This window comes from Canis aureus, chromosome 12 (genome assembly GCF_053574225.1).
Source record: "Canis aureus isolate CA01 chromosome 12, VMU_Caureus_v.1.0, whole genome shotgun sequence".
Taxonomy (NCBI): domain Eukaryota; kingdom Metazoa; phylum Chordata; class Mammalia; order Carnivora; family Canidae; genus Canis; species Canis aureus.
Window position 1 is genome coordinate 43616407 of NC_135622.1, and position 13890 is coordinate 43630296.

General features: G+C 47.2%; 1 protein-coding gene across 1 annotated transcript in view; it reads left to right on the forward strand.

Annotated features, from left to right (window-relative positions):
• IFT172 (intraflagellar transport 172) overlaps positions 1-13890 on the forward strand; it is a 37467-nt gene that overhangs the window by 18885 nt on the left and 4692 nt on the right. The window contains exons 17-35 of the mRNA XM_077915866.1: positions 319-455; positions 622-729; positions 2102-2186; positions 2488-2580; positions 3097-3174; positions 3403-3651; positions 3831-3909; positions 4114-4234; positions 4399-4543; positions 7716-7805; positions 8377-8474; positions 8657-8792; positions 8875-8991; positions 9306-9448; positions 10258-10351; positions 10466-10530; positions 10702-10882; positions 11125-11234; positions 11353-11482. Of these exons, the coding sequence (XP_077771992.1) occupies positions 319-455; positions 622-729; positions 2102-2186; positions 2488-2580; positions 3097-3174; positions 3403-3651; positions 3831-3909; positions 4114-4234; positions 4399-4543; positions 7716-7805; positions 8377-8474; positions 8657-8792; positions 8875-8991; positions 9306-9448; positions 10258-10351; positions 10466-10530; positions 10702-10882; positions 11125-11234; positions 11353-11482 (2259 nt within the window). The remainder of the gene's footprint in view (positions 1-318; positions 456-621; positions 730-2101; positions 2187-2487; positions 2581-3096; positions 3175-3402; positions 3652-3830; positions 3910-4113; positions 4235-4398; positions 4544-7715; positions 7806-8376; positions 8475-8656; positions 8793-8874; positions 8992-9305; positions 9449-10257; positions 10352-10465; positions 10531-10701; positions 10883-11124; positions 11235-11352; positions 11483-13890) is intronic.

The window sequence follows — 13890 nt, forward strand, 5'->3', positions numbered from 1 at the left end:
AAATGCATTAAATAGTATGTCCCAGGTTGAAGTTGTATTTCAACCGAGGACTCAAGCTGGAAGCAGAAGTGGATGCACACTTTGTCAGTTTACCTCCAGGCATTAGTGTGGGCACAGCTGAGTGTAGTTTAACCTGAAGGTATTAGCATAGACAAGGAATTCTTACCTGCTTGAGAGAAACTAAATGTTAGGCAAAGGCCACTGTAATTCCCCGCAGTCTGTGAGCACTAGGGTTTAGATAAGGGTGGGTCCATTCTGTGATGGCATCTGTGGAAACACTAACCTGGAATTTGGGGTGGGGGAATTGAAATTTTACAGGGCGATGTCATAGGTCTGGAACGGGGTGGGGGGAAGACCGAGGTGATGGTGACCGAAGGTGTGACTACAGTTGCCTACACGCTGGATGAAGGCCTTATCGAATTTGGAACAGCCATCGATGATGGCAACTACACCCGGTGAGAGGCTGGGCTAATAACCCACGGGGTGTGGGAGAGTCTGGTTCTGAGGAGGGAGGACCTGGGATGGGCCAGAAAACTGGCCATGTTGCCCCTTGCCCCATCACCAGTTTTCCTCCTTGTCTTGCTGACGCTGGACTATTGCTTTCTTTTCTTCTCTCTTCAGGGCAACAGCCTTCTTGGAGACTCTGGAAATGACCCCTGAAACAGAGGCAATGTGGAAAACTTTGAGCAAACTGGCGCTAGAGGCAAGGCAGCTCCACATTGCCGAGAGGTGCGGTAGACCAGAACCGAGGTTCTGGGCAGCTAGGAAGGATAGCCAGGAGGTATTGTGCCAGTAGGCCACTCCTCCCAGTGCCTAGGCACAGCTTCCTTTCCATGCCAACAACAATCTTAGAACCCTTTCATGTAGTTATTCCAAACATTCTTCCATCCTAGGTTATAGGAGCATGTCTTTTCTTGTTTTTGCTTCCCTTTCTTATAAGTAGGTGCCCTTTCAGAGTTTTAACATCCATACCCTCCACTCCACAGTTGATGTGTATTTCCGAATGTGGTATAGGAGTGTAGTTAGTAGGACAAACTTGGGACTCTAGACTCTGAGTTATCTTGGCTCTATCAGCTTATATAACCTTAGGCTAAGTGAACCAACCTTTCCAAGCCTTGGTTTCTCAATTTTCTCTCTGTAAAATGAGGGTATTAATACAATTTACCTCCTAGGGCAGTAAAGAAAGTGTGGTGGCAGCGAAGAAAGTGAGAGAATCTGTGCAAAGAGTGCAGATTCTAAGTGCTCAGTAAACGTCAATTGCTGCTGTTTTTGTCCAGGAGTCCTCTTGGACCCCTTCTTTCCCATACCCCCACAGCTAGACTACCAGCTTCTCCTTGGCCCTGACCTAGCATCTTTAGAACATTTCCTGAAGCTTTTGCTGTCCAACTCTACTATCTCCACCCTAGAATAGACCACACCTCAACTACCTGCAGTGTCACAAAAGTCTCTTAGTCTCACATACCATCTATTCATCGCATAATAGCTGAGATAATTTTTTAAACCATAAATTAGATATTGTCTTTTTTTATTTTCTCAGAACTTGCCAGTAGCTTACTGTTCTACTTAGTATAAGACCCATACATACTCTTTGCCGTATCCTAAGGCCCTACAGTACTGGGCCTCTGCCTCCTCCTTATACCAGGTACCTCCTTGCCCATTAGTCTCCAGCCACCCTGGCATCCTTTGGGCCCTTTGAGCATATCACACTCACTCCTTCCATGGCACCTATACATGTACTACCCCCTCTGCCTGGAATAATTTTTCCCCATCTTGCCATGACTGACGTTTTCTTGTGTTTAGATCTCAGCCCCTCAGATAGGCCTTCTCTGACTACCAGCTCGACTGTTTATATGTAATTTCACACTATTTTATTTCACTCCTCATTCTCTGAAATATCTTTATTTGCTTACTAATTATTTGTTTCCACTAGAAAGTAAGTTCTGTGAGAGCAAGGCCCTCATCTGTCTCATCCCCTTATGTTGCCAGTGGCAAAAACAGTGCCTGGCACGTAATCAATGCTCAGTGTGTATCTGCTGAGCCAGTGAATTCATGATGATCCTATAGTAATACTGCTGTTACTATGGTTGCCTCCATACTATAGGTGCTTTTCTGCTTTGGGCCATGTAGCAAAAGCTCGATTCCTGCACGAGACCAATGAGATTGCAGATCAAGTGTCTCGGGAATATGCAAGTATTATCCTCCTGAATTATTCAGTCTCTCAAGCTAAGATTTCTCTTCATGATCAGCCCCATGATCTCTGGCTTTCCAGCCATGGCTTCTTTGCTCTATTCTTCCTACCCCACCTCCACCCTCAAGTCAAACCACTCTGGAATTACTTGCCAGATCTCATCCTCTAAGCCCATGAAGTTTTTCAGCTTTCCAATCTCTTAGCTTCCTCGTCTTTTGTGGCCTTCCTGTTTAAGCTCACACAGACAGAATGGCTCTGGCAGCACCAACAGAATAACAGAACCTTCTTCCTCCCCACAGGGTGGAGAAGGAACAGACTTTTACCAGGTCCGAGCACGCCTAGCCATGCTAGAGAAGAACTACAAGCTGGCTGAAATGATCTTCTTGGAACAGGTAATGGGAGCAGAGGAACCAGATTGAAGAGGGGAGTGGGGTTGGTGGGGAAGGGAAGCAAGGCAAACAGAGAAGAAGAAAGAGGACTGGGGAGAGCTTTTAGAAAGGTTTGTGCAGCTAATTTCACTCCTCACTTCCCCTCTGCATTAGTCCTTACAGTTATGTCTCTTTCATAAACTGTCTGCTGTCTCCCCCTGTACTCCAGAGCCTGTCCTGGCAGTTCTTGTGCACACAGGCAGATCCAGGTTTGTGGGGCCTGAAATGAAAGCTTACACAATTTGAGGAGCCCTCTTTAAGAAAAACCTGCCTTGGAAGGGGCCTATGCAAATAAGATGCCCTGAGGCTTAAGCTGCTTTTACCTTCATAATAAATGGACCAATGCTTGTACAGAAGTAAAGGATGAAGTTTTCAGTCCACACAGGCTGGCATCGTAGCCAGACTGAGAACAGCCTGCTGATTTCTGGTCCTCATATGTCTTCCTGGTGTCCCTCTTTCCTCTGCCCGGATCCTCCCCAGAATGCTGTCGAGGAGGCCATGGACATGTACCAGGAGCTACACCGTTGGGATGAGTGTATCGCAGTGGCTCAGGCCAAGGTATGACCAATTCTGTCTTCTCCACAGTGCTCACAACTCAGTTCCACCAATATCATAGACCTTCTCTAATCAAGGATGCTATAGGAACTAGAACAGAGTTGGGGGGCTGGGAGTTAGGATGGTGGTGACCGGGAGGATTTCCATTGTTACAGTGGGATTGGAGAAGCTTAGGAAGCAGCAGGGCAGGAAGGAGGGATGTGACTCCTCTTGCCTCTCTTGCACATCTAGGGGCACCCGGCCCTGGAGAAGCTGCGCCGGGGTTACTATCAGTGGCTGATGGACACCCAGCAAGAGGAGCGAGCAGGTGAACTACAGGAGAGCCAAGGGGATGGACTAGCAGCCATCAGCCTCTACCTCAAAGCAGGGCTCCCTGCCAAAGCTGCTCGACTGGTGCTGGCCCGGGAGGAACTGCTAGCCAACACAGAGCTGGTGGAACACATCACTGCAGCCCTTGTCAAGGGGGAGCTGTATGAAAGGGTGTGACTGGCTTCCCATTCCTGTCCTCATCTCCAGAGCTCAGGGCCCCTCCTATCCAGAGGAGGCCTGGAATGCAGCACGTCCCCATGACTGGTGGCTCAGTCTCCTCCCTTAGGGGCTGATACTTGATTCTTTGTGTAGTAGGGCTATCGTTGTAGTCATGTGGTGTGTGTTAACAGGCCGGTGATCTCTTCGAGAAGATTCGAAATCCACAGCGGGCCCTGGAGTGCTACTGTAAAGGCAACGCATTCATGAAAGGTACTACCACGCACAGCCCAGCCTTCACTGTTAGAGTCTTATCCAGATAGTCCCCAGCACCTGTTTTGTGCATCTGTTCAGTTCGATCGGCTGTTCTCCATTCCTTCCCTTCTCCCTTATTTTCCACACCCCATTTCCTTGTCTTACTTTTCCTGAGTCCCATCCCTGGAAGTCTTATCTGAGTGCTCTCTCTGTCTCTGGCAGCGGTGGAGCTGGCTCGGTTGGCATTCCCAGTGGAAGTAGTGAGACTGGAAGAGGCATGGGGGGATCATTTGGTGCAGCAGAAGCAGCTGGATGCAGCCATTAATCACTACATTGAAGCCAGGTAGAGGGGCGCAAAGGAGCTTGGGCATGAGGTCTAAGGTGATGGGACAAGTGAGGGCGCCAGCGCTGGAAGAGAGATGGCAAAATATAGGTTGGAGTATGCTTGCGGTTTCTCCCTACCTCCTCTTTCCTTATACGTATGGATGCCTTTCCCAACTCTGCCAGGTGCTCCATTAAGGCAATTGAGGCTGCCCTGGGTGCCCGCCAGTGGAAGAAGGCAATTTATATATTAGATCTCCAGGACCAGAACACTGCGTCCAAATACTATCCCCGTGTGGCCCAACACTATGCGTCTCTGCAGGAGTATGAGGTGAGGAGAATCCCTTTCTGGAGCTGGGGGCAATACAGTACAGGGTAACAAGGAGAGAACCCAGAACAGGAAGTGGGGGCCACCTCACCAAATCCTTCTTTCTGGGTCCCAAAAGCACCAGCCACCCAGAATGCAAGGTCCTTTTAAACTGCCGTTGTGTTGTCCTCATTCTGTTTTTGGCTGGTCTTTTTTTCAAAACAGTAGAAGGTATGAGACACCCATTGCTCTCTTTTCTTCTCTCTCATTGTGGAATAATGGTATCCACGGCTCTCCTCCATCCCAGCTGAGATTTCTTCTTTCCTCCTGCAGCTGCTTTGACTCTTGCTCTTGGCCTTTTTTGTTTTGTTTTTTAATTTTAATTTAATTTAATTTTATTTTATTTTTTATTGGAGTTCAATTTGCCAACATTTAGCATAACACCCAGTGCTCATCCCGCCAAGTGTCCCCCTCAGTGCCCATCACCCAGTCACCCCAGCCCCCTGCCCACCTCCCCTTCCACTACCCCTTGTTCATTTCCCAGAGTTAGGTGTCTCTCTCATGTTTTGTCACCCTCACTGATATTTTCACTCATTTTCTCTCCTTTCCCTTTATTCTCTTTCACTAATTTTTATATTCCCCAAATGAATGAGACCATATAATGTTTATCCTTTTCTGATTGACTTATTTCACTCAGCATAATATCCTCTAGGTCCATCCACCTCGAAGCAAATGGTGGGTATTTGTCGTTTCTAATGGCTGAGTAATATTCCAGTGTATACGTAGACCACATCTTCTTTATTCATTCATCTTTTGATGGACACCGAGGCTCCTTCCACAGTTTGGCTATTGTGGACATTGCTGCTAAAAACATCGGGGTGCAGGTGTCCTGGTGTTTCACTCCATCTGTATCTTTGGGGTAAATCCCCAGCAGTGCAATTGCTGGGTCATAGGGCAGATCTATCTTTAACTCTTTGAGGAACCTCCACACAGTTTTCCAGAGTGGCTGCACCAGTTCACATTCCCACCAACAGTGCAAGAGGGTTCCCCTTTCTCCACATCCTCTCCAACATTTGTGGTTTCCTGTCTTGTTCATTTTCCCCATTCTCACTGGTGCAAGGTGGTATCTCATTGTGGTTTTGATTTGTATTTCCCTGATGGCAGGTGATGTGGAGTATTTTCTCATGTGCTTGTTGGCCGTGTCTGTGTCTTCCTCTGTGAAATTTATGTTCGTGTCTTTTGCCCGTTTCATGATTGGATTGTTTGTTTCTTTGCTGTTGAGTTTCATAAGTTCTTTATAGATCTTGGATACTAGCCCTTTATCTGATAGGTCATTTGCAAATATCTTCTCGCATTCTGTAGGTTGTCTTTTAGTTTTGTTGACGGTTTCTTTTGCTGTGCAGAAGCTTTTTATCTTGATGAAGTCCCAGTAATTCCTTTTTGCTTTTGTTTCTCTTGCCTTCGTGGATGTATCTTGCAAGAAGTTGCTGTGGCCAAGTTCTTTTTTTTATATATATATAACTATTTTTTCTATTTATTTGAAGCACAGTAAAAAAAAAAATTGGTACACTTTGGAAATTCAGTGGCACAAGGTACACTGCCGTAACTTGAGGGACATTATACAGTTAAAAAAAAGGTGGGGGGATCCCTGGGTGGCTCAGCAGTTTAGCGCCTGCCTTTGGTCCAGGGTGCGATCCTTGAGTCCCAGGATCGAGTCTGGCGTCAGGCTCCCAGCATGGAGCCTGCTTCTCCCTCCTCCTGTGTCTCTGCCTCTCTCTCTCTCTCTCTCTCTCTCTCTCTCTCTCTCTGTCTATCATAAATAAATAAATAAATCTTTAAAAAAAAAGAAATAAAAAGGAAAAAAATTCCCCTGTTTGAAACACTGCATTACATAATTTTACCTGCCCAAACAGACCATTTACAAATATTAGGTCAATAAACTGCTAACATCCATAAAAAAGTAGCTTTCTTACTAAAATGCAAGAATTTAAAAGATTGGTATCTAAACAAGAAAAGACAAAAACAAACTGGAATAAAAACCTAGATATCACATCTAAAATCGGGGCTTTTTGTTTGGGCCTTCATACTCTTCTCTCCCTCTACCATATCCTGCTGGAGTTCCAGGCCCCATTCCTCTAGGACCCTGTCTACCCACAGGTCCCGCACTTCCCTGCCCAAAGTGCTCAGCACGCATGTTGCTTCCCCTCATGGAACCACTCATGGTTGCTGGTGGGACTCCAGGATTAGCTTCATAACCTATGGCTGTGGCCAAGTTCAAAAAGGGTGTTGCCCGTGTTCTCCTCTAGGACTTTGATGGATTCTTGTCTCACATTTAGATCTTTCATCCATTTTGAGTTTATCTTTGTGTATGGTGCAAGAGAGTGGTCTAGTTTCATTCTTCTGCATGTGGATGTCCAATCTTCCCAGCACCATTTATTGAAGAGACTGTCTTTTTTCCAGTGGATAGTCTTTCCTGCTTTGTCGAATATTAGTTGACCATAAAGTTCAAGGTCCACTTCTGGATTCTCTTTTCTGTTCCATTGATCTGTGTGTCTGTTTTTGTGCCAGTACCACACTGTCTTAATGACCACAGCTTTGTAGTACAACCTGAAATCTGGCATTGTGATGCCCCCAGCTATGGTTTTCTTTTTTAATATTCCCCTGGCTGTTCGGGGTCTTTTCTGATTCCACACAAATCTTAAGATGATTTGTTCCAACTCTCTGAAGAAAGTCCATGGTATTTTGATAGGGATTGCATTAAATGTGTAAATTTCCCTGGGTAACGTTGGCATTTTCACAATATTAATTCTTCCAATCCATGAGCATGGAATATTTTTCCATCTCTTTGTGTCTTCCTCAATTTCTTTCAGAAGTATTCTGTAGTTTTTAGGGTATAGATGCTTTATCTCTTTGGTTAAGTTTATTCCTAGGTATCTTATGCTTTTGGGTGTAATTGTAAATGGGACTGACTTCTTAATTTCTCTTTCTTCAGTCTCATTGTTAGTGTATAGAAATGCCACTGATTTCTGGGCATTGATTTTGTATCCTGCCACACTTCCGCATTGCTATATGAGTTCTAGCAATCTTGGGGTGGAGTCTTTTGTGTTTTCTATGTACAGTATCATGTCATCTGTGAAGAGGGAGAGTTTGACTTCTTTGACTCTTGGCCTTTTGTATCTACCTCTCTCAACCACAGATTGCTGAGGAACTCTATATTAAGGGAGACCAGACAAAAGATGCAATAGACATGTATACTCAGGCTGGCCGCTGGGAGCAAGCCCACAAGGTAGAGTTTATCAGAGAATTCCACCTCTTTGGGTGTGTTGCCACTCTCCTTGGTTCTCTGATCTCCCCCCTTTTCAGGTTTCCCTGAAAGCCGAGGAGTCCCAAAATAAAGTCTAGAGAGCTTTGATCCCTAGCCACAGGGAAAGGCAAGGATAAAGAGGCCCTCATTCCCAAACCTATAATTCTGAAGAAAGCAGAAGGGCCTGAGAGCTGGAAGTCTGAAATATCCCTCCCCAAGCTCTAGTCACAGTGGCAACTTTGTTCCACTCCTGTTCCCAGAGCTCGGTGGGTAATGGGAGCATGGGAGTAGGAATGGATGGATGCCCCAGCACAAGGCATCTCTGGCCCTTCTGCTTGAGCAGAAGACAGTTCTCACTTTACACCTGATGGACTTGGAATTCCCTGGACTGACTAGGAAAGCAGCAGTAAGCAAACTCCTGTGGTTGTTGGGAAAGTTCAGAGTTGCTGAGAAAACAGGTGGCCCCTGAGTCCCGCCTCCCTGGCTGTAACGCATATCCCTCTGCCTCCCTTGCAAACTGGCAAGGCTACTCTGGCTTTGTGTGTCTGCACAGCTGGCAGTGAAGTGCATGAGACCCGAGGATGTGTCAGTGCTATACATCACCCAGGCTCAGGAGATGGAGAAGCAGGGCAAGTACCGTGAGGCTGAAAGGTGAGCTGCAGCCCCAGGGGAGGCATGGAGGGAGATGAGGCTTTGGGCTGCAGGGTGGGACAGGTCTGAGAGTATGTGCCGATGTGCCCTCTGCCTAGAAGGCAGTGACAGAATCTCTTAGGGATGACTCTTGTGGCAGGCATCTGGGTCTAGGAGGCCCTGGGTGTGTCTCCCATCCCCAGGCTATATGTGACAGTGGAAGAACCTGATCTTGCCATCACCATGTTCAAAAAGCACAAGTTGTATGAAGATATGATCCGCCTGGTAGGGAAGCACCATCCAGATCTCCTCAGTGACACACACCTACACCTGGGCAAGGTGAGCCCTCTCCTGTCTCTGCCATCCCTTCCCCAAGCAGTCTTCATGCCCCCTTTCTCCATCCTGACCCACCTTTCTCCAGGAGCTGGAGGCTGAAGGCCGACTTCAGGAGGCTGAGTATCACTACCTGGAGGCTCAGGAATGGAAAGCAACAGTGAACATGTACCGGTCCAGTGGGCTTTGGGAGGAGGCCTACCGGGTAAGTAGTCCAGGTTGCACTGGGGGCACGTCCATCCCTCTTTCCCACCCTCAGGTGACTAATTCTGAACTGGTCTTGGGTATCTTTGAAAAATGTCCACACCAGTAGGCAAAATTTCACATACAGTATGAAGCTTCTGTGGACTACTGAAGTCCATCCTTGGACCCTATGCAGGTTAATAGACCCTGGAACGTAACCCTCTCCCTGTTCTAGTAGAAGTACTTCATCCTTGTCAAAGCTGAAATCGGGTCAGAGGTGAGGTAGCAGCCATGTGCCCCTGCGTGGGAGGATTGCCAAATGCCTTTGCTTCACAGGTGGCCAAGGCTCATGGAGAAGCTAATGCCCACAAACATGTGGCCTATCTGTGGGCAAAAAGCCTGGGAGGAGAGTCTGCAGTTAGATTGCTTAATAAGCTGGGACTCCTGGAAGCTGCCATTGACCACGCTGCGGACAACTGGTGAGGCCCTAAGGCTTCTCCCCACTGGCCCTTTGCCAAACAGAGCCTCTCTATAGAGACAAAGAAAATTGCTGTATAACTGAGAAGCATTTCTAAAAACTGAGGCTAGAGTGAAGGAATCCTTGGAAGAACTTGATAGAGGCAAGAATGAATCTGTAGCTCTTCTCCTCTTCCCTGGGGGCTCAGAACAGTGTTTACTGTTTAACTGTTCTAAAGAGAAGCTGGAGAGAGAACAGGGCTTTTTGTTTTGTTTTGTTTTGCTTTTTAAAGATCTTTTTAAGTCATCTCTACACCCAATGTGGAGCTTGAACTCACAACCCTGAGATCAGGAGTCACTCACTTTATCAACTGAGCCAGCCAGGCACCCCAGAGAGAACAGCTTCTCAGGCCAAGGCATATTAAGCGAGTGTCTTACCTCTGAGTGATGGAAGCATGATTATTAAATGTGTTAAATGCAGGAAGAGCTTTTCTTAAGCAAGCGTTTTTCTGCTAGTGTAGATGTGCTAGAGAACCAGGAGCCCTGGCTTCCGAGGGCAGTGGGCAGCATAGTGCTGGGAGGCTCGCTGCAGGCCCCTTCCTCATGCCCATCCGGCCCCTTCACATCTGCCTATGGGGGGAGGCACAGGCTTTTTCAAGTGTTTCCTGATCCACATCTTCCTTTATGTGTCATATGTGCTTCCCTGTCACTTCACAGGCATTGTCTTTCTTAATCTGTCCTTTTTCCTCCCACTGTCTTTGCCCTGTTTCTGCTCTTGTCTAATAAAATGAAGTATTGAGTAGGGAGACCTTATTTCCACCTTCCATTTCAGCTCATTTGAATTTGCTTTTGAACTCTCTCGGCTGGCCCTCAAGCACAAAACCCCTGAGATTCATCTCCGATACGCTATGTACCTGGAGGATGAGGTATAGATGTGATTCTTCTCCAGTTGCTTTTGACCCTGACCTCCTCCTGTCTCCTGGCTGCCGGTGATGGTAATCTGCTGCTTATCATGTGTGGCTGCCTTTCTGTCCCTGTAGGGTAAATTTGAAGAGGCCGAAGCTGAATTCATCAGGGCTGGTAAACCCAAGGAAGCAGTCCTCATGTGAGTTACCCCTAAATTCCTTTCTCCCATCCTCCCAAGCGCAGCCACAGGACCTGGCATCTGACCTAGTACCAATAAATCTTCTACCCCCTCCATGACATGGCTGTTTGCCTCCCACTGTCGAGGCTTCGGTCCTGTACTTAGTCTTTCCTGTTCCTCACCTGGGAGCAGGTTTTTCCACAATCAGGATTGGGAGGCAGCTCAGCGTGTGGCCGAGGCCCACGATCCTGACAGCGTCGCCGAGGTGCTCTTGGGGCAGGCCCGGGAGGCTTTGGAGGAGAAGGACTTTCAGAAAGCAGAAGGGCTGCTGCTTCGGGCCCAGAGGCCAGGCCTGGCCCTCAATTATTATAAGGTAGGGCACTGGATTTGGGGCCATGAGAGGAGGGTGAGAGGGTAGGAGAACCCACAGAGCACTACACTGAGCCCTGCCACCAGGAAAGATCCATGGAGTTAGCACTGGGGAGGGGGAAGGAGACAAGGAGGAGAAAGGTCCAAGGGCCCACGGATCAGGGGCCCATAGCACATAGCACCTGCATGGCAGTGGGAAGCTCTTCTCCTTGCCTCTGCCTCCCTGATACCTGTAAACCTGAGCAGGAGGCTGGATTATGGAGTGATGCTCTGCGGATCTGCAAGGACTATGTACCAGGCCAGCTGGAGGCTCTGCAGGAAGAGTATGAGCGGGAAGCTACCAAGAAGGGGGCCAGGTATGAAGCCAGGAGGCAGCAGGTATCGGCAGGGCCTGGAGGGTGGGTCACAAGGTAGGCACAGGATAGGCCATGCTGCCCACCCTGTCCCTGCTCACGCATCCTCTCATCCTCTCAGGGGCCTGGAGGGGCTGGTGGAGCAAGCTCGGCAGTGGGAGCAGGCAGGGGAGTATGGCCGTGCGGTGGACTGCTATCTTAAAGTGCGGGACTCCAGCAGCGTCAGCCTGATGGAAAAGTGCTGGATGAAGGTGAGGCCTGCCACACGCTTCCTGGCCCCCGGCTTCCCAGACCACCCTCACACCCAGCACTCCTCCTCGGATGTTCCTTTTCCCTCCTGTGCCTCTCTGTTCACTCAGGCAGTGGGTATCTCCGGAGTGTTCACTGGATGCTAGAGCCAGAGCCTAGGAAGGCTAGAAGAGGGGATCTAAGGCAGAGCCAGAAATTGGGGGAAATTAGACCAATGGGGCTCAATTAATTGTGTATCTCAGTGAAAACTAAAGGATGTGATTCAAGATGGAGTTCAGAGAAGGGTGAGATCTCTGTGGGCTGTAGGGGTCAGGGAGGCTTTGTGAGGGAGGAGGTAGGTCCAGAACCAGAGCTGGAAGGGCAAATCCAGAGACCAGGGCTGGGGCCATGTGGAGGCCATGAAGAAAGCAGAGGTTCTTCCCCTACCAGAAGCTCCTGAAAAGAACCATCTAGCAGATTAAGCCAAGCCAGCATGTTTCATATAAACATGCTGTTTATAAAACATATAATCACATTTCTAAATGTGATTCTAAAACAAACATATAATCACATTTTAGTATCTTAGAAATTGGGATGCATGTGAAGTTTTAAGTGATGTGTCTAGGGTGCCTATGTGGCTCAGTCAGTTAAGTGTCTGATTCTTGATTTTGGCTCTGGTCATGATCTCAGGGTTGTGAGATCTAGTTCCACATCGGGCTGTGCACTGGGCATGGAATCTGCTTGAGATCCTCTCTCCTCCCTCGACTCCTCCCCACTCGCATTCTCTGTCTCTCTCTGAAACAAAACATAAATAAATGATGGATTTTTGATTCAGAGAAATATGGTATTAGGAGTTGTGGGGAGGGGGTTGAGATTGATCATTTCCCTAAATAAATGTTGATGTGGTGATGCCCCTGCAGAATTTCCCTCAGATTTAGGAGGCCTTGTAATTGAATAGCCCCTAGAATAGTTTGGAGAGAAGGAAGTAGAAAGAAGGACTGTTATGCAAATTTAGCAGATTTAAGCAGCAGATGTTGATGAAGCATCCACTGTGTTTTACTCTGGAGCATTGTTTATTAGCATCTGTGCATGACTATACCCTCTTCAGATTAGCTTCCTGGATGGGGCACTTTAAACTTTATCTTGGCAGACAAAGAAGGTGAGCCAAGATAGGGGAGAGACCAGGAGGATTGGCATAGACTGTCACTAAAATGGACCACGTATGTGGAAATTAAAATCTGGTAAAGTTGTCAACATCACAGTGGACATAGAGTAAACTTATAGAATGCTCGGGTTTGTAGAATTACTGAGTTTTAGGGTTGGAAGGTGTCTCCAAAGTCATCGAGACCAGCACTGTCCCAATAGAGGTAGAATGCAAGTCACAAAGGTAAGTCACACATGTTAGTTTAAAAATTTCCTTGTAGCCGCATTCAAATAAGTAAAAAGGAACACAAAAAAATAATTATATTTTACCTAATCAAATATTTTATTTTATTTTATTTATTTATTTATTCATGAGAGACAGAGAGAGAGAGGCAGAGACATGCAGAGGGAGAAGCAGGCTCCACGCAGGGAGCCGATGCGAGACTTGATCCCAGGACCCCAGGATCATGACCTGAGCCGAAGGCAGATGCTCAACCACTGAGCCACCCAGGTGCCCCTCAAATATCTTTTTTTTTTAAACATTTTATTTATTCATGAGAGAGAGAAGGCGGTGGGGGGCAGAGACATAGGCAGAGGGAGAAGCAGGCTCCATGCAGGGAGCCCGATGTAGGACTTGATCCCGGGACTCCAGGATCACGACCTGAGCCGAAGTCAGACGCTCAACCGCTGAGCCACCCAGGTGTCCCCAAATATTTCTAAACTCATTTCAGCATGAAATCAGTATTTTATTGATGGATATATTATTGATATTATTTATTTCTCAATTTATTGAGATATTTTACATTCCTTCCTTCATATTAAGTCTGTGAAACCCAGTGTGTATTTAAGCTGATAGCACATCTCAGTTGGAACTAGCCACATGTGACTAGTGGCTTCTGTTCCAGATGGTACAAATTTAGACCAGTCATCATTCTTACAGGTGAAGAAACTGAGGCTCAGGAAACGCCAGCACAGGGACGCCTGGGTAGCTAAGCAGTTGAACATCTGCCTTTGACTCAAGGTGTGATCCCAGAGTCCTGGGATTGAGTCCCACATCAGGCTTCCTGCATGGAGCCTGCTTCTCCCTCTGCCTGTGTCTCTGTTTCTCTCTCTGTGTGTCTCTCATGAATAAATAAATAAAATCTTTAAAAAAAAAAAAAAAGGAAAGCCCAGCACAAATAGCTGCAGAATGCCTTCTTTCTTGATACCACGCTACCCAAACTCTGTGACAAAGAACTTGAGAAACCAGTTTGAGGTGGTAGGACCAAATGCAGTGACCTCAGACAGC